Raw genomic sequence first — 22,763 nt, 5'->3', positions numbered from 1 at the left:
AAATCCATAGTACCTTGCTAAGATGTTTGGATATCTTAAAAATAAGAATTTAGAGAAGGAAGCAAGTCTCTTATGGGAATAACTCAAAGGCAATTTTTAAAAATATAGCAATCATGTCAACTTCTAGTATTTAATGATAGCTGGTCAAAAGTTAGGATTAATTTACTAGAAATCATTTGAATTGAATAAGCTTCCTAATTTAAACAAAAAAAAATGATTAAAAGATTCTGCAAGTGCCTCACCAAATATATAGAACACAATTGAAATGAATATAGTCATTATTTAAAATCAGCATGTTAACAGTTACTTTTCAATAGGCCAAGTAGTCTTTCCTAGCTTATCAAGTTACTTGTAAATGTTTTTTTTTCCTTACAAAGATATCAGCTCAACCATTATGAATTGAAAATAGCAAATTAGTCTGTAAGTTAGTGATCTATAAATCTATATTTGAAATATGATGAGTGATTATAATACTATTTAATTTCTCCATGCTTCACAACAGTATTGGGAGAGTAAAATGAGATTAGAAGTGCTTGGTATGCAATTAACATAGTAAATATTGTTGTTTTTGCTATTTTTCATTAGAATCATAGCAGCAATAGTGGTACTCATACTTGTAGTAGTATAGTGGCAATAACAGTTGGAATTGGAGAAAGTCTGGATCTAAGTTCTTGGTTTGCCACTTACTAAAATTTCACTGTAAAATATCACTGTTAGATATGCAGTTTCTTTATTTGTAAAACTGGGAGTAATAAAACGATTTGATATACATAGTGGTCGAAAAATCAAATGTAAAAGAGCTCTGTAAATTATGAAGTTCTTTGTATATGTTGACACTCATTATTATTGTTATAACTTACATGTAAACAGATATTTTGTCTTTGCCCATCTTTATATTATTGGCTTTACCAAGCTTAATGATGCCCTTTGGAAATGTTCTAATTCTAATTGTTTTCATTAAGATTTTTTATAATTGTCAGTGGCCTTCAAGGTCAACTAATCTATTCTAGACATTGTGTAGATTAGGAAAATCATCCAGGAGAGATGTTAAAACCTTGCCTAAGGTGACATAGTTTGTTGGTCACTGAGTGGGACCCTATTCTGATTTTTTATTAGAGTTCTCCCATTACTTCATTAGTTATATAATTTATTCTTTAACACTAAATCTCCAAAGCAAACCTTGCAGGATGTTAGGAAATGTTCTATGTAAAAGCGTTCTAAGGTCTAATAAATGTGCAATTCTAGATTAAATGAAATTAAGAAACTTAATCACATCCATTCTTGAATATGATAGACTGTATTGTCTGAAACTCTAGAAAAATGTTATACTATCTATTATGGCCAAAAGCTTTTCAACCACTGAAAACTTTTTTTAAAGAGTATGCTATTGGCTAAGTGAATTATGGATCACATTGATTGAAATGTTACTTTATCACACTGGAAGTTATATGACTACCAGTGGGACATACCTGTTTTGGACGGAATAACAGAAGAAGGACCAAATGATCTTGAATTCTTCGGAATTAGCACTGCATACTTACCACCACTGTGAAATACTTATATCAGTACTTATGTGAATTATATCTATACTGTTTCAGTATGCAGCCCATTGTTCCAATTGGATGTTTACTGGTACTGGATTTTTTTCATATAATGGGATAACTGACACAACTTTTTTTTTTAATAATGTAAGATTTTATGTAAAGAGGTTATTATCTAATTGTATTGAGGTACTTAAATTCTAAAGGAATGTCACATCCGCATCATGTAGCAATAGGTTAATTTGGAACTAGAAAATCAATTCATGAAAAATAGAAATAGGTAGGAGACCTATTTAGGAGGTCTCCTAAATAGGAGGAGCTGGCAAAAACAAACAAAAAACAGGCATTCAGAAGTATCAAGGATACAGAAAAAACAGATGTAAAGACAGAGCAGTAAGTCAGTCTAATTGAGAATTAGACATCCATATTGGCAGACACTAGACAAGGGAAGAAGAAATCTTTTAAAACTGCATTCAGGTTTGCTTCAGTCAGGAATAGTCATGTCTTCTCTCTGCTCTATTATAGTAACTATAACATGAACAAGTGATCTGCTTCCTAAATTGCGGGCCTCTAGACTTCAAGTAGAGCCAGTCAACAAAAAGTCATGAAAATCAAAGGCATAATTAGGTTTAAATAAGTTTTATGAACTATAGATGTATAACAGATTGTCACAGAAAATTAAAGATGTGTAGATTTTATAAATATCTATGAATCAGTGGTAACCACTGTTTGTATTTATGTACACATAATTAGTTTCTTATTGTTCACGATGGCCCATGTGTCAAATGTGTACCACTGATCTCACAGCAGGGAATGATCCATTGCTCCACTACAGATTTCTTAAGGTTGAGGAAATATTTGTTGATTGGCTAGTAGTGTGACATGGAAATAATAATGTTACCTAACTCAGTATAGGGCTGAAAGTGTGAAATTAAATATGTAAATATGTGTATATATATATTTACCAAAGTATGTCAGATATAAACATATGTTTATACATAAATATAAACATTATAGATATAAAACAATTAGAGCACTGCCTGATACACAGGAAATTATATATGTGTGCTTGCCATTAATACCACAAAGGGGATGATGACCACGATGGCCATGATGATGAAATGCTCACAGGCTTACAAGTCATTTAAAGCACATTCCAGAGTCTGGACAGGAAATTTATATCCTCATTACCCATTACTGATTAAATCCATTTCTGGAACACAACAAAGCATTTTTCTCCCACGTGACTTTTTTAAACTTAATTTCCAAGTTGTGTTAAGGAGGAAAAAAGAACACTAAGCTTACAGACAGAAAACAGATTAAGAGCTCTTCAGCTTCCCTCTGTCTGTGCCACCTCCCCAACACACACACGCACTCACGAACACGCACTCACACACATACACTCACACACACACACACACACTCTCTCTCACTATATGTATGTGACTTTGGTCCAATTAAATTACTTCTCCGAAATTTGAATTTTTCTTCTAGGGAATAGAGTTTAAGATTAATGAAATCTACCTCATAGATGTCTTGTAAGAACTATTGAAATTCTGTAGGTATGAGTTACCGTCAAGGTATTAAATAGGTGAATGGTATAAATACCGTTTTTGCTGACAATGGAACATATTTCTTTTTAGGCAGACCTGTACAACTTTCTATGGACTAACATTCATCTCTTATACTTTATTTTCCCATGCTAGGAGTATATGCGTATGAATGTTAAAAACATACTGCCACACCACTGAGATTAAAAGGACACAGCTCTTTCCCTACCTCTACTATCAGCTTATTTTCATTTTCATATAGACATCCAAGCACTAACTCTAAATCGTGAATATTCAATTAATATATTTTGAATGAAAGGATACAACTTGATTTTATTATAAATAGGGCAAAAAGATCTAGCATACAAAACAGATTCTAGAACGCTCAATGCTCCATAAAAGTTTCAAATGAAAAACAAATTCCAGGTACCTGTTATCATCAGGTAACTAACTGTGTAATAATTTCTACATAATATTTTGGCTGTTAAAATACATGTATAATTTGATTTAAGTAAATACCACTTATGACAGAAAAGTCATTAAAAGATAAACTTTACTGTACTAATTGGTAATTCACAGAATCATATTTATTGCATATGTATCATGCACAGACACAAACAATTGTGAAATGGCAATTACCCTTAAGAAACATAATTTAACAGGAGAGGAGCCATGAGCATATGTATTTACAAAAAAAAAAAATTGAATGTGAGCATTTAACACATAGAACAAACATTTTGTAGAAGTTTAGCAACAGGAAAAACTCCTTTATACAGGGAGTTAACCATAGGTATTTGGGAATAAAACAGTATTTTATCTCAGTGAGATCTTAATAGAGGCAGGGAGAAAGAATTATTGGAAATTATTTTGAAAGAATAATATGCACACTGACTGAAAGTGTAAGTCATTCTTGTAGGATACGTGTAGGTTATATGAGGCTGGAAAAGTTTTGGAAAAAAACAGATTTAGATCCTAGAGCAACCAGGTCACAGAGAATTACAGAAATTGTAAACAAAAGTGGAAATAGGTCAGACTTGTACTTACAAAGGACTATGTGGCTGTCAATGGGCAAGAGGCTTGTTATGGAGAACCTGGAGGTGAGATCAGAAGTTCACACAGGTGCATGCACTAGGGGGAATGAAGAGGGCCAATCTTTCAGTCCCTTAGGCAGGCAGTCAGGGAGTCAAGGCAAAAATAACCTTCTATTGCCAGGCACCCTACTGAGTACTGGGGCTACAGTGCTGGTCAAAGAGGCGGAGAAGACAAATATTAAACTAATATGCATACAAATAAACACAAACTTTATACTGTAATATATGCTAAGGGACTATTGACAGAAAAAAGGATGTAAGAAGGAGGAGGTGCTTTTAGGAAGTTTTGCTTAGTTGTGTTGAATCTGAGGCACTGCCAGGATATCAGTGAGGAAGTGTCTTCCAGGCTCTGGGTTTATACCTAAGCTATAGATGTGCAGGTCAACTACACAAAGACAGCATTTCAATCAATTGGAATAGATGTGCTGTGACAGAGATGACTAGAAGATAAAATATGTTGCAAAGAACATGACTGAACTGGCAAATCGTTTATAAATTTTATCTTCCTGTCCAAGTTTCCTATGTTTACTTGTAAAGAACTGACTTTTTCACTTTATGAAATTGTAGGTTCAATACCCAGGAAGACTCTCAATTTAAGAAAAAAAAACAATAGCATGGAAATCTCTTTTCTTACAGTTGAAAGAAAATGTACAAAAGATTGTTGTATCTCCTGATTGTAGAACTGCCTATACTGTAAAACAAGTCATACAAGACAAAAGAATCTATGAACAAAAAAATTAGTGATTGGTTGGGAGTCACATAAAAATTCTTTTTAAACACCTCAAAATAAATAAATGTGCCAAATTCTCTTGGAATAATCCTCTGGTTGCCAAATGGAATTTATTATTTCTACAAATATTTTTCATTGGACAAAGATTAATGTCCAGTAACATCAAAAGCTATGAAGGTTCTGCTTAACTTTTACATTCACATTACACTGCCTTTTTATGAGTAAAGATGATCATCTAAATCATAATGGAAATTTCCTTTAGAATAACATTTAAGTATTATTTATTTATTATACAAAATTTTTCTACAAAGCACAATTTACTATTGACATCTCATTAAAAACCAAACCCTCAGAAATTTTTGATGAATGCATACTATTAGTGTATAGCATTATTTCCTCAAAATTGCAGAGCAAGAAGGAAAACTGAGATTCTGAATAAGTAAAACCCAAAGGTATCAAAAAAGAAATTCTTCGCCTTGAATTCTATCAACACTGTCAGCTAACACAGAGTCCAAGTTATAAAATAACAACCAAAAGGAATATTATCTTGTTCTTAATGAGAAAGTAAAACATATATTATCCTTTATGTAATTATGTAAAAGGAAACAGAAATAAAAGAAAGGAATGAAAGATGGCAGGACTTTTTTTTTTTTTTTTTTTTGCAGTTTATGGATAAAATCCCTGATTCCATCAGTCATCCCAAATAAAACTAAGCCTTGATAGGCTTGAGTGTTCAGACAAACAAAATCTACTTCACTATTAACTGTTTTTTTTTTTTTTAGTTCACTGAATTTGTTTTCTGACACTTTATTCTATTGGCAAACCCTCTGTTCTTTTTTATAAAAATTTATTTATATCGTTCAGGAAAAAATAACTCAAGAAACAAATTGGCATCAGCTATACCACTGCAAAGTAAATGACATCAAGATTTATTTTTTATACATCTGACATTTAAAAAGTACAGATGTAAGTTAAGATACTCAAAAATATCAATCTAAAGTTTAGCTTACCAACAGGGACAGTATTCAAGTGCTGAAGTTCCAATTGACTAGAATCACCAGAAAGTTCAGTCAAGCAGGTTAAAGTAAAATCTGGGCTGGAATCATGCTCATGTCTGAAGCATTCAGGAGAAAGATAATCCAGTTCAAACTTCACAGCTGACATTGCAAAATTCTTAAAGAGCTATCTAAATCAAAGTTTAAACTTTGATTCAAAGAGTTCAAACTACTGAAGTTTTAAAAATCATAGGAGGGGGAAAATCACTGTTTTATAATCAGTAACAACCCCAGGCTTTCGAATAATTATTTTCACTTGGAAATCTAAAAGAGATAAAACATGCAGAAATGACTCTCTAAGTTTTCTGTATTCACTCCTTTCCTAAGCAATTGACGTCAATAGGATGGATGGATTTTACAGTTGTTTTTCTTGAAGATATCTTGCTGCGTTTAAATGATAGCAGCGCTAAACCCATCTCAGAGAGGCTGCGATAGAAAGTAAAATGAGCTAAGTGAAGACATAGCCAAGGCAGCAGAGAGATGCTTTTAGTAACTTGATATTAGAAGGTCTCATTCACATATCTCTGTACAAAAGATCAGCTGGGTGGGGCTAAGGACTGTCAGAGAATTTAACTTTATTCCACTGGGCAGCTCATCAGAGGAATGTCTTAATTTGGAAGGAAGTTAATTCTAAATTATATTTCCTGGGTCAGGATTGTGAGACTGTAGTCCTGATGCTTATTGAAATATGCCTGTGATTGTGGAGAGTAAAGGATGAGTTAAACTAAAAGGCTCTGCACAACAAAAGAAACAATCAACAAAATGAAAAGGCAACCTATGGAATGGGAGAAAATATTTGTAAATCATGTAACTGAAAGTGTTTAATATCCAAAATGTACAAAGAATTCACACAACTTGACAGCAAAAGAATCCAATTAAAGAATGGGCAAACAACCTGTATGTCTTGGCCAACAAGTACATGAAAAGGTGCTCAACATCACTAATCAAGGGAAATGCAAATAAAAAACACAATGAGATATCACTTCACACTCATTAGAATGGCTATTACCAAAACAACAAAACAAATAAACAAGAAATAACACATGCTGACAAGGATATGGAAAAAAAGGAACACTGCACTGTATATTAGTGCACTGTTGGGAGAATGTGAATTAGTAAAGCCACTATGGAGGTTCCTCAAATATTTAAAAAAATAGAACGACCATATGATTCAGTAATTCCACTTCTGGATGTATACCCAAATGAAATGAAATCACTATCTTGAAGAGATATCTGCACCTCCATGTTCACTTGCAGCATTTTTCACAATAGACAAGACATGAAAGCTACATAAGTGTCCATTGATGGATAAATGGATAAAGGCAATGTGTTGTATACACAATGGACTACTATTTAATCATTTATTTCTTCATTCAAGAAATAAATACGTAAATAAATACCTGTATTAATACCTAATACAGGGTCAATATTTATTGACCCTGTATTAGGTATTAACTTAGATACAAAAATTTGTCAAGGCAGGCTCACTGGAAAGGATGTGGGCTGGATATAGTCTCAGTGGGAAAGGGAGGTGTGATTGACTAGAGATTTTAATTATGACCTTGGTATTAGGTATGGCAATAGATGTGCTACACATGAGGAATGGCAATTTTACTTCCTATGTTCAGCACTCTTTGAGAAAGTAAAATATATATAATAGGTTTACAAATCCATTAATATAAAAAGGATTCTGGACAAAAAGTGAGAGTTAGAAGGTGAGAGTTAGAGTCATAGCTAGGTTCCATAACTTAACAGAATGAAACATGGCATGATGTACATTCCATAAAGATTTAGAGAACTCATCAAAGTCAAGGGCGATACAAATTATCTTTCTCAAGCCTTCACACGCACCTGCATTTCTTGAATATACTGTTATGTCTAGAGTATGAGTTTCTAAATCTTTCTGCTTTCTTTACCCTCACAGACAATTAATGCCTCTTCTTATGCTCTAAAAATGTGACTTGATTCCTCTTAGCTCTTGGCTTTAAGCCTTCTACACATTACCTACCTTTTAAACATATAGATTGGCTCTTAAAAAAATCTAGGAATTAATTTATAAGTGTCATCTATTGCATAGTTGTTTTATACTATTGCCTTCATTTAGACACTACAAAAATTTTAATTACTGCTTTCATCTCTTATCTGATATCTCTGCCCCCATTTTTAATTGAAGTATGACATACAATATTAAGGTAATGAATCAATATTTGGAAATATAGCAAAATGACCACCACAATGAATCTAGTTAATATCATCACCCTAGTTACGATTTTTTTTCTTGTGATGAGAACTTTTAACATCTACTCTCTCAGCAACTTTTTAATATACAGTACAGTATTGTTAACTATGGTCATTGTGTTGCACATTATATCCTTATGACTTATTTATTTTATAACTGCAAATTTGTACTTTTTGACCCCTTTTATCCACTTTGCCTACTCTACTCCCCACGGCCCTTATTTTAAATTTAATTAATCTGTCATTCAAACTTCCAGTTAAATAGATTCTCTTTGGGAGTGGTCAAATTTTTAACTTTAGATGAGTTTTTAAATCTCAAAAATAGTTCAAGGAAGAAAATTTTTAGATGCCTACATTCTTACCCTCCAGAATTAACCACCTTGAATATTTTGACACAACTGTTTTCAGAGATTTTTTCCAGATTTATAATTTTGAAAAATTATAGTAATAGTAATAACTTATTAAAATAATTTCCACTGGAAATAATAGCTCATTACAGATAAATCTGATACTCTCCTTTGACCTTCACTAGCCCAATGTCATTCCTTCACCCCATTCACCCCAGCACTTTCTAGGGTAAAATTCAGAGGAGGAAATTATTCAAACCCCTTAGCCAAAATAAAGTTATTCTCATATCCATTCAGGATCCACAGTTTTATAAAGTAGTACACTATGGTCCCCTAGCCTTAAATACTAAGTCTAAACACGTGTTGCATTTTCTATTCCAGAACATACTTATATCTGAATAGTCCTACCTTCTTCCTTTGATATAAAAATCTGGCTTGAATAGGCCCTTTTGAAAATATTACAGCATCTGGGATGCCTTCCTTTATTCATTAGGCAGAGATGATTATCTCTCTGTCATATTCACCCATGATTATACTTCCATCATAAAACTTGTCACACTACTTTGGTGTTACTAACATTTGTGTACCCTTTGCTCCTGATCTTTGAAGGATCTGGGAACAGGCTGTTTCATCTTCATGTTTGCAGCTCCTGAATGAAGCATACTACTGGTCCTTTACCTGGGTGCAATAAATTTTCATTTTAGATGAAAAGTTGAGGAAAGGTGATAATGGGAATGGAGGGAGTGGAACAAGACAGAAAGAAACTCCAACTTGGCATTATTTACTCAGATTTGATAAACTGTTTTAGATGTAACAGTAGAAATAATATATACAATGTGGAATGAAAAAAGGTCAAAATATACTCATAGGTGGGTACCAATTTAAAGAATTTAGTAACTTCCCTGGTATAGAACATTTGTTTAAGAATTTAAATTTTTAGCACCAGGAAAAGGTTCTGCTTGACTAAGAATTATTCTTATACAAAATTATGTAATATAAAAATATCAAATGAAGATGCATGTGCAAGTCTTAAAATTTAAATCTGCACTTAAGATGAGAAAAAATAATTAGTAAACGATGCCTTTTTGCAAATAACTTTCTAGTTGATATCTCTGAAATGAAGCCTTAAAATCCTGATGCAAAGAGTATTTTTGTGCTTTAAGTTTCATGTGACTCCAGCCAGATCTTTCAACTTTTGGACTCTAAAATAAGATATATTGATAGAAAATGTGTTCATGATCAATTTATATTTATCAATTAATCTGGCAGATATCAAAGTAGTGGTATTTTGGGTATTGTTTTAATCTGAAAACAGAAAAGTAATTTTGCAATCACTAGCAATTATTGCCAATATTGTATAAAATCAAGTGGCATACGATTGTATGCAATATGATTGTATATGAATGTATCCAAATTATAGGTCTATTAGTTATTTCAAAATGATAGCTCTGAGCCTTTTAATTAGCTGATGCTTTAAGATTAATTAGATCAAATGGTGAAAAACAAGGATGAGTGGATTTCAAACCAATAATAACGGGAAATTTGAGCTAAGGTATAGATATACAGCTGTATGGAAATGCTGGCTGATTATCTTTGGATTTATGGAGACCACCTCACCAACAGTAAATTTGCCCTGCAGGATATAAACTGATCAATCACCTATGTCTTAAATTTCAATCAAGCCAGTAGTTGCTTTGCAAAGTTGCTGAGACTATTGTACTTCCTAGGCTAGCAGCAAATTAAATGACAAGAGGACTCCTACTAATTTTAAATTAGCCTTGTGAGCCCTTTTTTTTTAAACATCTTTATTGGAGTATAATTAATTGCTTTAAAATGTTGTGTTAGTTTCTGCTTTATAACAAAGTGAATCAGCTATACATATATCCCCATATCCCCTCCCTCTTGCGTCTCCCTCCCACCTTCCCTGTCCCACCCCTCTAGGTGGTCACAAAGCACCGAGCTGATCTCCCTGTGCTACGCGACTGCTTCCCACTAGCTATCTATTTTACATTTGGTAGTGTATATATGTCCATGCCACTCTGTCACTTCGTCCCAGCTTACCCTTCCCCCTCCCCGTGTCCTCAAGTCCATTCTCTACATCTGCGTCTTTATTCCTGCGTGAGCCCTTTTTGATAAAGTTTTTCCACATTCTAAAATTAATTCCAATCTTGCCTATTGTAACATCACTGGTTATAGATTGAATATAAGGTACCAGCAGAAAGCACTAGTCCAATAGGAAACTTAGATAAAATGTGCCTCAGAAATGGAATTATTCAGGGGCTTTAAGGTTAACAGAATTAATCAGACAGGGTATCTATTAAATTGAAGAAAGGGAAAGCAACAGACTGTATTAACTAGGTTTGCTGTGTATCAAACAACTGCAAAATCCTAATGTTGATTTATTGCTCATGTGTCTGTATGTGTCATACAGAAATACAGATTAATCTTGAGCAATAAGTGGATTATTCTGAAGTAGTGACAGTTAAAAAAAATCATCTAATGTTCATGAAGATTTCACTAAAGTGACTTATAATATACTAAAGAGTTCACAAGGAGAAATCTCTAAATAAAGAAAAGAATACTTTATGTCCCAGATGGAATTTTTCATCTTTGCTCCCAATGTAATTAAGAATTAGTATATGACCTAAAATACATTAAGCCAAATGGTGGGAAAAACATCTGTTTTCACTTTTACATTGAGCATATTTTCTAATTAATTATTCAAATATCAAAACAAAGAAATATATTTCAAAAGTTTGTACATGTTTTAATCATTTTACATCTATCTTTTCTTCAATGAGGTCAGTCAGAAGTCCCCCAGAACTAGCACTGCAGGATTATGTAAGCAGATATTTATACTGTTAGGTGGAGTTTGATAATTCTCCAAGACGCAAGATTTATTGCACTAATTGGTTTTCCTAACAGGGTTCTAAAAGCCTGTCTGCTAAAATCTGGAAGCATCTATTTCATATATGAACTCATTATTAATCCATTAAGGAATGATGACAAGTGCTAACATTTGAGTGCCTAAATATGCTTTGTAATAAGCACTTCAAATAAATTATCTTTTATAATATCACAGCTATCACAAAAGGAGTATTTTTAATGTTTACAGAAAGAAAAGAAAGACTTACAGCTAGGTTAAGTAACATTGCCAGTTTACTCAGGTAGTAATGAAGGTGCCAGGATATTGAACTAGGTCTGTGTGACCTGAAGCTTGAACACTTAACACTACTAAAGTTCATTCTACATTTACTGCTTTAGATACATAATTCTAAAACCAACATTGTGAGGTTGATGTTTATATCACCATCTTACAGGTGAGGAAACTGAAGTTAAATAATTTGCACAAGGTAACATTTTTATTTAGAGATTTGTATTTGTATTTGTAGGATTTGTATTAATGTCTTTATGACTCCAATGCCCAATTCAGCAACAATTGGATTTGGTACTTAATACTCACAACTTCTAAAAGAATCTTGTAAAAAACAAGAGAGAGAAATAAATTCAAGTTCAGAGCAATGAAATCCCATAGCAATGCTCAGGAACATGCAAGACAGAACATGGCTATTTCTAAGATGTAAAGTGAATCCACTGAAATTGGACTGCTTTTGAATTGGCCCATCAAAGACCATATTTGGGAGGTACATTTGAGCAAAAGTGAACAAAATAATTTTCCTTTATTTTATTTACTTTTTTCTTTAGTTCTCAAATTTCCAAAGGCATCATTTGAGTGAAAATGAAACAAGCTAATAGCACTGTTCACAGAAAAAACAGACAAAACAAACGAACAAAAATTAAACTTAAAAGCTTTTGCACAGGAAAGGAAACCATAAACAACACGAAAAGACAACCCTTAGAATGGGAGAAAATATTTGCAAATGAAGCAACTGACAAAGGATTAATCTCCAAAATACACAAACAGCTCATGCAGCTCAATATCAAAAAGACAAACAACCCACTCAAAAAATGAGTGGAAGACTAGACACTTCTCCAAAGACGACATACAGATGGCCAAGAGGCACATGAAAAGATGCTCAACATCACTAATTATTAGAGAAATGCAAATCAAAACTACAATGAGGTATCACCTCACACTGTTCAGAATGGCCATCACCAAAAAATCTAGAAACAATAAATGCTGGAGAGGGTGTGGAGAAAAGGGAGCCCTCTTGCACTGTTGGTGGGAATGTAAATTGATACAGCCACTATGGAGAACAGTATGGAGGTTCCTCAAAAAACTAAAAAGAGAACTACCATATGACCCAGCAATCCCACTACTGGGCATATACCCAGAGAAAATCATAATTCAAAAAGACACATGCACCCCAATGTTTATTGCAGCACTATTTACAATAGCCAGGATATGGGAACAACGTAAATGTCCATGAACAGAGCAATGGATAAAGAAGATGTGGTACATATACATAATGGAATATTACTCAGTCATAAAAAGGAACAAAATTATGTCATTTGTAGACGTGGATGGACCTAGAGAGTGTCATACACAGTGAAGTAAGTCAGAAAGAAGAAAACAAATATTGTATATGAACGCATATATGTGGAATCTAGAAAAGTGGTATAGATATTATTTGCAAAACAGAAATAAAGACACAGATGTAGAAAACAAACATATGGACACCAAGGGGGGAAAAGGGGGAGGTGGGATGAACTGGAAGATTGGGATTGACATATATATACTATTGATACTATGTATAAAATAGATAACTAATGAGAACCTACTGTATAGTTCAGGGAACTCTGCTCAGTGCTCTGTGGTGACCTTAAATGGGAAGGAAATCCAAAAAAGAGGGGATATATGTATATGTATAGCTGATTCACTTTGCTGTACAGTAGAAACTAACACAGCATTGTAAAGCAACTATACTCCAATAAAAATTAATTTAAAAAAAAAGAAGTGAATAGTTGAAAGTAACACAGTTGGCAGACAAGCCTGAGTTTGAATCCTGGCTCTAGGACCCATTAACTACATGAGTTAGGGTACAATTCTTTCACCTCAAATAATTACAACTGTCTACTAAATGTAGATAATTTTAACTCACAGCATTTTTATAAAAATCAAATGATCTCAACCTATGCAAACCACCTAACACTCTGCCAGGCATAGAGTAATTACTAAATTGTTAGCTTCTCTCATTCATTCCTTCTATCTGCAGCAGACATTGCTTTGCTTAAATGAGGATTAACATTATTTTTCCCTCTATATTCCCTTTTTGTTCTTCTTGGCATGATTAACCCAACACTATTTTCAAATATCACATATATTGGATAGATATATTGAATATATATTGCACATAGCAAGGATAAAATATTGTTTCTTAAAATATTTTTCCATTATAGATAAGAAAAAATCTGTATGTGAATACTGGATTGTGATATAAAGTAAATTCTTACTGTGGGTCACCATCAAAATCATTTCAAGACATAGCTTAGTACAGTTCTGAGGGCAGAGTGAGCTCTAGGTAAACATGTAGTAGAATCTTTGCATCAGGTAAACATTGTGCTTGGTTTCTAGTAAAAAAAGCCCTCCTTTAAATATTCAAGAGTTTTTTCTCTTGTGTAAAAAAAAGGAGGTCTTTTAAAGGAAGTTCCTAAAATCAACAGGAACCTCAACCACTGGTTGTTTTCATCCGCAAGCTTCCCTACCTGTCCAAGATGAACACTGCAGCTCTAGCCACAACATCAGCACCACACTTAATAATAAAAAGAGCCACAGAAGTATTTTCTCTCCCCTCCAAAAAATGAACGCTAAGTACCTCTTAGCTATTTGATTCCTATTTCATTCACCAGAACTTAGTTGCTTTGCTACAGAAGCTGAAAGGCAATGACTAACTGACATAAATCATTCAGTTGAGTCTCTGCTACTGCATGTATCTCTAGTGTATTCCTTTTTTTTTTTTTTAATTGCTGGGTAGTATTTCATTGTATGAATACATCACAATCGTGTTTATCCATTTTCCTACGGTTTGACATTTGGGTTGTTCTCAGTTTTACTTTATTTGTTATTATATATAATACTTTTATGAATTTTTTGTACAACTGCTTTTGTGGGCATAACTTTCATTTTTCTTTGGGAATGTCTAGGAATAGGATTGTTGGACCATGGAGTTGTTTCATGCTTAACTTTGTAAGAAACTACTAAATAATTTTGAAAGTTTACTGAACTAGTTGCAATATTTTACCCTCCCACCAGCAAATTTGTATTGTTCCGCATTCTTATGAACATTTCGTGTTTTCAATCTTTTATTTTAGCCATTCTATTAGATGTGGTGTCTCACTGTATGTCTGTGTGTGTGTTCTGCTCTGAATGATTATTTTTCTTTCACAAGAGAAAAGAAATCAACAACTTCCAGTATTTCATGCACTTGTACACTTTGGAGAGCAGACTATACCATCATCTCAGGCAATATCCTGTCTTCCCTGGAATTCTTATAGATTATGACTCAGAGATTAATCTCAAATAGTTTTGACTAAGCGGAACACATTTTTTAAAAGAATTTAAAAAATATTGCGAGTTCCTAATGTTTTATTTGCTTTACAATTGGCATACTCAACTAGAACATATGCTAAAAATGTGAAAATGTCTTTACCTTGTGTTTTTATAAAACTTAGATAAAACACCACATATATGCCAGGTGCTGATTCATACAATTTATTCATCTTCCGTAACTGCTAGTTAATTTGCATCCGTTGATATCCATCATGATCCTGCTATATAGTTTGAAGTGTTTACTAAAAAGAGGGAAGTGATTCTTCTGTAAAAATATTCTCACCACACGGAAAGGATTTTCCCCCTATTTCAAGAAGCCTAAGAAATGAGTTCTAACAATGCAATGTGTACCTTTAGCTCAAAATCAATACCAAAATGGGTTCAGTTAAATATTATCTTTTCCCTCTCCCTTTGCCTGATATCTGATAGAAGTTTAATCAGCTCCGAAACAAATCAATCATAAGCAAAATAAGAGAAGCTTGGTAATGGATAAACAACAAGAGCACAGCAGTATCAACAACAAAACATGATTATCCAGACTAAATACTGAGAAGCTCATCAGGCCTCCTAATTCTCTAGAATTTGTACTATTTTTCAGAGAGATTTTTCAAGTGTCACTATATTAGGGAGCAAGCTAAAGCTACTTCCCTTAGAAAATACACAGTCTAAAGAAAGAAGAGAGGACCTGCAAATTACACGTGTTTGTAAGAGAACTGATGGTTGTGTGTATATTTATACACATCGTCACTATACACATTAAAGTAAGTAATTTTACAGAAGATCAAGAGTAAGGATGGGGGAAAAGTTATTCAATTTTTAAAAGCTCTACAAGAAAATATTTGGTTTTAAAGAGGCATAAAGGACAAAATAAATGCAATTTAGAGGGGAAGGAATAAAGAAATTATACCAGACTATACTTAATTATACCACTGTTACCTCAGATTCAGCATATTTATTACCATACCTTTGATTCTCTAACTTCTTCTAACACAAATCTGACCATAACATTACATTCCTCAATCCAGGAAACACCACCATCATCAAGGTATCCAACCTGGAGATCACACTCATCTTCTGACTCTCCTTGTCTAAGTGGCAGAATCACATCACCTTCCGTACGTCATCCCCCATGTAATTGCCAATGTCTTGTTTTAAGCCCTTTTCACCTTTCTCTTGTAACTACATTTCTCACCTAGTTTCCCCATGTTTCATTTTGAGTTCCATACTGCAACCAGAATTTATGTACAAATAAAATCTAATTAAATCAGTCTCCTGTTTAAAATCATTTGGTTATACAACATCACATATAAAATAGTTTAAAATCTCAGTTTATAATTCAAGGATCTTTATGAATTAGCTTCTACTAATCTTTCTTTATATATATGCATACATAATTATTAACACATAATATTAGGCAGCATTATTTCCTGCTGAATCTTCATTCACTCTCCCAAACTCTTGTTATATCGAGCCACTTTCATTCCCCTTTCTCATACCTCATTGGCTTTCATATACTGTTGAATCTCCTGAAACTCTCTTCAAACTTCATATGCACCCTCTTTCCCTGCCTGCTTCTGTACGTGGCTAGGTAGCTCCTAGCCATCCTCAACACCCAGCTTAAACATCACCGCTGAGAAGTCCTTCCTGACTGGCTTTGCCCTCCTCTGTCTTCCTATATTCTCATCCCACCTTTGAGTTATGTTATGCTGCTTTCTTTGGAAGTTTAAGTCAGATTTATCAAGATACTATTTATATTCATAAAATAACCTGTTTCGGCTATATAGTTTAATGAGTTTGAGTTATTCTGCATCCTGGCTAGCATATCTAAATTTTAGCCCTTTGAGTGGATGTATTGACATATCATTTTGGTTTTAGTTTACATTTCCCTAATGAATAATGAGGTTGACAGCCTTTCATGTTCTTACTTTTCAACTACCAATCTTCTTTGTTGAAGTGTCTGTTTAAAACATTTACCATTTTGTTAAATTGCATTGGTTCACTTTGTATTACTAAATTGTAAAATTATACATATATGTATATAATCTTACAGCTCCATAATACTTGCACACATGTATATGTATATATTTACATACATATATACAGATATTATATATTATGTGTGTGCATGTGTATATATGTACATACAACATTCTGAATATTAGTATTTCATGTGTAATTTGTATTCTAGACTGTGGGTAGACTTCTCATTTTTTAAACAGTGTCTCCTGAAAACAGAAGTTTTAAATTTTGACTAAGTTCAATTTTAACAAACGTTTTTATCATTCATACTTTTTGTTTCCTTTCTAAGAAATCTTTGTATAACTCAAGTTTACAAATTTTATCTCCTATATTTTCATCTAGAAATTTTGTAGTTTTACTCTATGATACATTTCAAGTTTAACTTTATATAGTGTGATATAAACTTCATTTTTATTTGAAATTATTAATTGTCCCATTTGTTGAAAACACTATTCTTTCCCCACTGATTACCCTGAACCTACTTTGAAAGTCATTTGTTCACATACCTGTGAGTATATTTCTGGACTATTCTGCTCCAATTATATATTATGCAAATATTTTGTTTCTTACACAAACACCACACTCTTTTTATTACTCTAGAGTTATAGGAAATCTTGAAATCAGGTACCTTAATGTCTTTCTACTTTTGCATTTTCAAAATTCTTTTGATCATACCATGTTCCTTAAATTTCCATATATATTATAGTTTCAGCTTGTCCATTTGCAGAAAATACAGACTACTGAAATTTTAACTGCATTGTTTCAATCTATTGATCAATTTAGAATAAAAACTTAATTTCTCCCAGCATGGTTTATAGGTTTTAGTGTACATATATTGCACATATCTTCCTGGATATTTTTCAAAAAGTAATATATTTATATGTTATTGTTAATGGTATTTAATTTCAACTGTACCTTGCTTAAATATAGGAATACAATTAAGTTCTGTATATTACCTTGAATCTTGTGAGACTGATATATTCTCTTATCAGATCTAACTGTTTATATATACAGAGAGAGAGAAATTTTCTACACACAGAGTGATGTCATCTGGAATGGAACTATTTCTAATCTGTATAAACTCTACTTATTTACTTACTTATTTGCAACGCATATGATAATTTCTATTTTAACATACAGGATTGTGTCCAACTCATCAGGCCAGGGTGATTTCTTAGTCACCATTAAACACTGAGTAACTGGACAGGCCTTCCTTAATAGTTCACGGCAAGAGCACTAGTGAGTGATTCTGCCCTTCCCTTGGGTTAGCTTTGGCTTTAACGAATTGCTGTGTCTGATGAACATGTGCCAGTAGAATGAGGCCAGCGTCCTCACCGTTAATAAATCCCTCCACCGGGCAGGTTCCGCACCTGGATGGCCAGCCCATGGGCAGTCCATGTTCTGGACAGTGTGGCTTGTACCAGTTCAGCCCCTAAAGGCTAAAACTCACCATGGCCCCACGGAAATGCATCTGCTGCCTGATGGGATCGGCATCTCGCGGCTCAGGATGTGCTCCAACTTCACGCGAATGGCTGCCTCGAACAGATGAATAAATGGTCTCTGAGCCCTTGCGGCCCCAGATAGAGCAACGCGACCGGCCATGGAGACCAGGCCGCCGACCCACGGCACCCTCAGCGTCAGTGCCCTCTCCGCCTTGGCTACTGCCTCAGCTCGCACGCAGGGCCGGGGCCTCCCATGGGCGACACAGCCCCCACGTCCCGAGGCATGCTGGGAAATGGAGTCCACATTCCGTGACCTTAGACTGAGCAGCACGTAACTTGCGGAGGGGTCGCGGGAGCCACAGTCTCTGGCTCACGAGGTATTCAGACGCTCAGAACCAGAGGAATTCAGAGAAAAAGGTATTTCCTGGGCTTGGGATTATTCAATACATGCCAATAGATCTTCTAGGTCATTTAGTCCAACTTTTTTATTTCATAAAGAGCCCATTTATTGGATATGTAATTATTGTGTGCCAGACCCAGTACCGGGGGCTGAGGAATAAAGACAGGTCCTGTCCTTAGGTTTACAGAACATTGGAGAACATGGACAAGCGTACAGACAATTACAATATCGTGTGCTAAATGCAATATGGGACTAAGCACTGGGTGCTAAGGAAGCATGTTCCTGGATTTAGGGGACAGAGAAAGTTTCCAAAAGGAGAGAAAGGGGGACAGTCGAGAAGAGAGAGCATGAAAATCCCTTTCTCGGGCTTCCCTGGTGGCGCAGTGGTTGAGAGTCGGCCTGCCGATGCAGGGAACATGGGTTCATGCCCCGGTCCGGGAAGATCCCACATGCAGTGGAGCGGCTAGGCCCGTGAGCCATGGCCGCTGAGCCTGCGCGTCCGGAGCCTATGCTCCGCAACGGGAGAGGCCACAACAGTGAGAGGCCCGCGCATCGGGAAAAAAAAAAAAAAAAAAAAAAAGAAAATCCCTTTCTCAGTCCCTCTTAGCCAGCGTGAAGCAGCAGCACGTGCAAAGGCCGAGAGGAGAGAGAACTTTGCAGGAGTCGTTTCCTCCGGTGTGTTAGGGTATAGTTAGGTATGATTGGAGCCCAAAGAGTAGAGGTGATTGTGGTGGTGGGAAGCCAGTCAGTGAACAGAAGCGAGGAAGAAGAGGCAGGTGCCTCATACACTGTGTTAAGCGGTTGTGTCTTTATCCTAGGAAAAGCGGGAAGCTGGTTATGGTTTTAAGCAGGGATATGACAGGATTATATTTTTCCAAGATGATACACACATTTTTTAAATATTTAGATTTTATTTTACGTATTCTTAAATATTATTTTGAAGACCTCTTCATATATTCCTTATATTTCTCACAACTTCTCATTTTGAAAAGTGGAATAACATGAAGTAACACCCTCTACTCTTTACTAGATTCACCATTTTTACATTTATATATATATATATTTATATACTTACACACATTTTATTTATTTGCTTATTTATTTAAGTATGTACGAGTAGACGATATTTTAAACTAGTTTTGGGTATACCAAAAAATTGAGCAGAGAGTTCCCATGTGCCCCTTAATTTCCCTATTATTAACCTCTTGCATCAGTGTGGTACGTTTGATGTGCATTTTACGTCCTACAGTTTTGATGAATATGTCATGGTATGCCTCAGCCGTTACAGAACAGAACAGTTCTGCTCTCCTAAAAATCCCCTGTGTTCCACCTATTCATCCCTCTTTCCCTCCAAACCCCTGCCATTTATTTTTTTCCCCGTTGGCTGTTGCTTCCCATACAGTGTTGAATAGAGCTGGTGCGTGGGACATCTTGTTCTATTTCTGATCATAGAGTAGAAGCATTGACCATTAAGCATGAAGTTGTATGTGATTTTGATGCATACCCTGAACAGGTTGAGGAATTTCTCTCTGGTTCTAGTTTTATGAGAATTTTTATTTTGAATGGATATTGCATTTTATTAAATGCTTTCAACATGTATTAAGATGACCATGTGGTTTATTAAGATGATCATATGTTTTTTCTCCCTTACTCTGTTAATGTGGTGAATTACATCGATGCATTTTTTAATTGGTAAGCCACTATTTTAGTTCTGCTGAAACTCACGTGGTCCCAATGTATTATCCTTTTTTATAATGCTGTATTTTATTTGCTAAATGTTTTGTTAAGCCTACTTTTATGTAATTAGTGATAGATATCAGTCTTTAGTTTTTTCTTCTTGAAATATCTTGATCTGGTTTTGGTATCATAATGCTTGCCCCATAAAATGAGTTTGGGTATGTTCCTTCTTTGTTGTTTATCTACAATATTTAGTGAAGGATTGATATTTTTTCTTCCTTAAATATCTGATGGATTTGACCAATGTTGCCTTCTGGGCCCAGAATGTTCTTTGTGGAAAGGTTTTAAATTACAGATTCAAAGGCCTTAATGGATACAGGGCTATTAAGATTTAATAAGTCTTCTAGCATCATTTTAAATGTGTTCCTTTCAAGGAAATTTTGTAATTCATACAAGATGTCAAATTTATTTGCTTGAATTTATCATAATATATCTGCATTTGATGTTTTTTAAGGTATGTAGCATTTGTGGTGATGGCTCTTCTTTAATTCCTGTTATTGGTGATTTTGTCTTCTCCCTTATTTATTTATTTATTTTTGATCAATCCAACTAGAGTGTTGTTACTTTTTTTTCTTAAATTCTGTTGATCTTTTTTAGAAAAACTGCTTTCGGTTTTAATGATTTTTCTCTGTATTTATCCATTTCCTATTTTAATGATCTTTCTCTTATTTTTTTTTTTCTATTTACTTTAGCCTTACTTTTTTCTTGTTTTCCTAGCTTTTTCAGAGGTGGAAGCCTTGTTCATTGATTTTAGACTTTTCTTTATATATAATATAAACATTTAAAACATAAATTTCCCTGTAAGAACTGTGTTAATGGTAGACATAAATTTTGGTTCGTTGTTTTTTTCATTTTTATTTAGTTCATAATTTTTTGTAATTTTCCTTGTGGTATCCTCCTTGACCCATGGGTTACTGAGAAGTGTATTATTTAATGTTTAAAGTAGTTATTTCACACATAATATCCTGTTTTTTGTTTTTCCATAGTGGGAAGTCAGTCTGCCCCAAGTTATTTCATCACGCAGAAGTCCTTTTTAAAGACTTTCCAATGTTTGGAGTATTTGCCATAATTTTATTTGTGTACTATTCCCACCCTTTTAAAAGGAGCCAGAACATGAATTTCTCATTCTTTCTTGCACCTAGAAAAACAAAAACAAAAACCTAGGTTCCCCAATCAGAGGCGCCAGTGTGTGACCTTGATTCAGAAGAAAGAAATGTGAAGAAGTAGATGTATTAAGAAATCCAGGGCTTCCCTGGTGGCGCAGTGGTTGAGAGTCCACCTGCCGACGCAGGGGACACGGGTTCGTGCCCCTGTCCAGGAAGATCCCACATGTCGTGGGGCGGCTGGGCCCGTGAGCCATGGCCGCTTGAGCCTGCGTGTCCAGAGCTCCGCAACGGGGGGAAAAAAAAAAAAAATCCAGATTTTCTGGTGTGTTGGTAGCTAAAACATAAAGCATTTGATGCTCATGGGCCAGTTTCAGCTGTATGGTTTTAGTGTTTTCTTTAGATGAATAGTCTCTACATCTTATATTTTGCCCTTCCCTGCTTCCTGCGATTTATGTGATACTTTTTAAATAAATTACTTTCCACTTGAACTAATTGAAGTGGCTTCTGTTACTCTCAAATAGGAATTCTGACTGATAAAGAGGTGATTGTTTTTCTAAATAATTTGCAAGACAGTAAATCAGCTTTTAAGCAGAAGTATGTAACACTTTCCCTGCACTTCAAGCAGACCAGAACAGTGTTGTACACTCTGATTATTGAGTAAATAGTAATGAATTGATATACATTCATGTTGTTAAAATATGCAGTCGTTCTTGAGACCATCTTTGAGCATGATAAATTGTCCTACTAAGTAATCACATCTGTATTACATAAAATATTTTTGCTAAGGTATTTTTATCCTCCAAACCTCTTATATTTTATCTTTATTCTGTTATAATCCAAATAGTTATGAAAATAGCCTGGCATAATATGAGAGTCTGTAGACTGTCTCTGACAATCCATTTCAAATTGCTGCCATAAAACTCCTCCTGAATTAATTCAATTTAGTGCCTAATTTGCCTATTATTAGCATCATCATTATTATTATTATTACTGTAT

General features: G+C 34.3%; 1 protein-coding gene across 1 annotated transcript in view; it reads right to left on the bottom strand.

Moving 5' to 3' along the window:
• The window catches only part of ANO3 (anoctamin 3), a 397,425-nt gene extending 391,349 nt beyond the window's left edge, over positions 1-6,076 (bottom strand). The window contains 1 exon segment of the mRNA XM_024764654.1: positions 5,922-6,076. Coding sequence (XP_024620422.1) covers positions 5,922-6,076 — 155 coding nt within the window.
• Between the last annotated feature and the right edge of the window lie 16,687 nt (positions 6,077-22,763).

Source organism: Neophocaena asiaeorientalis, unplaced genomic scaffold, assembly GCF_003031525.2.
Source record: "Neophocaena asiaeorientalis asiaeorientalis breed wild unplaced genomic scaffold, Neophocaena_asiaeorientalis_V1.1 scaffold230, whole genome shotgun sequence".
In the NCBI taxonomy this organism is placed as follows: Eukaryota; Metazoa; Chordata; class Mammalia; order Artiodactyla; family Phocoenidae; genus Neophocaena; species Neophocaena asiaeorientalis.
Note: the sequence above shows the minus strand (reverse complement) of the source record. Positions and strands in the feature narration are given on the sequence as shown.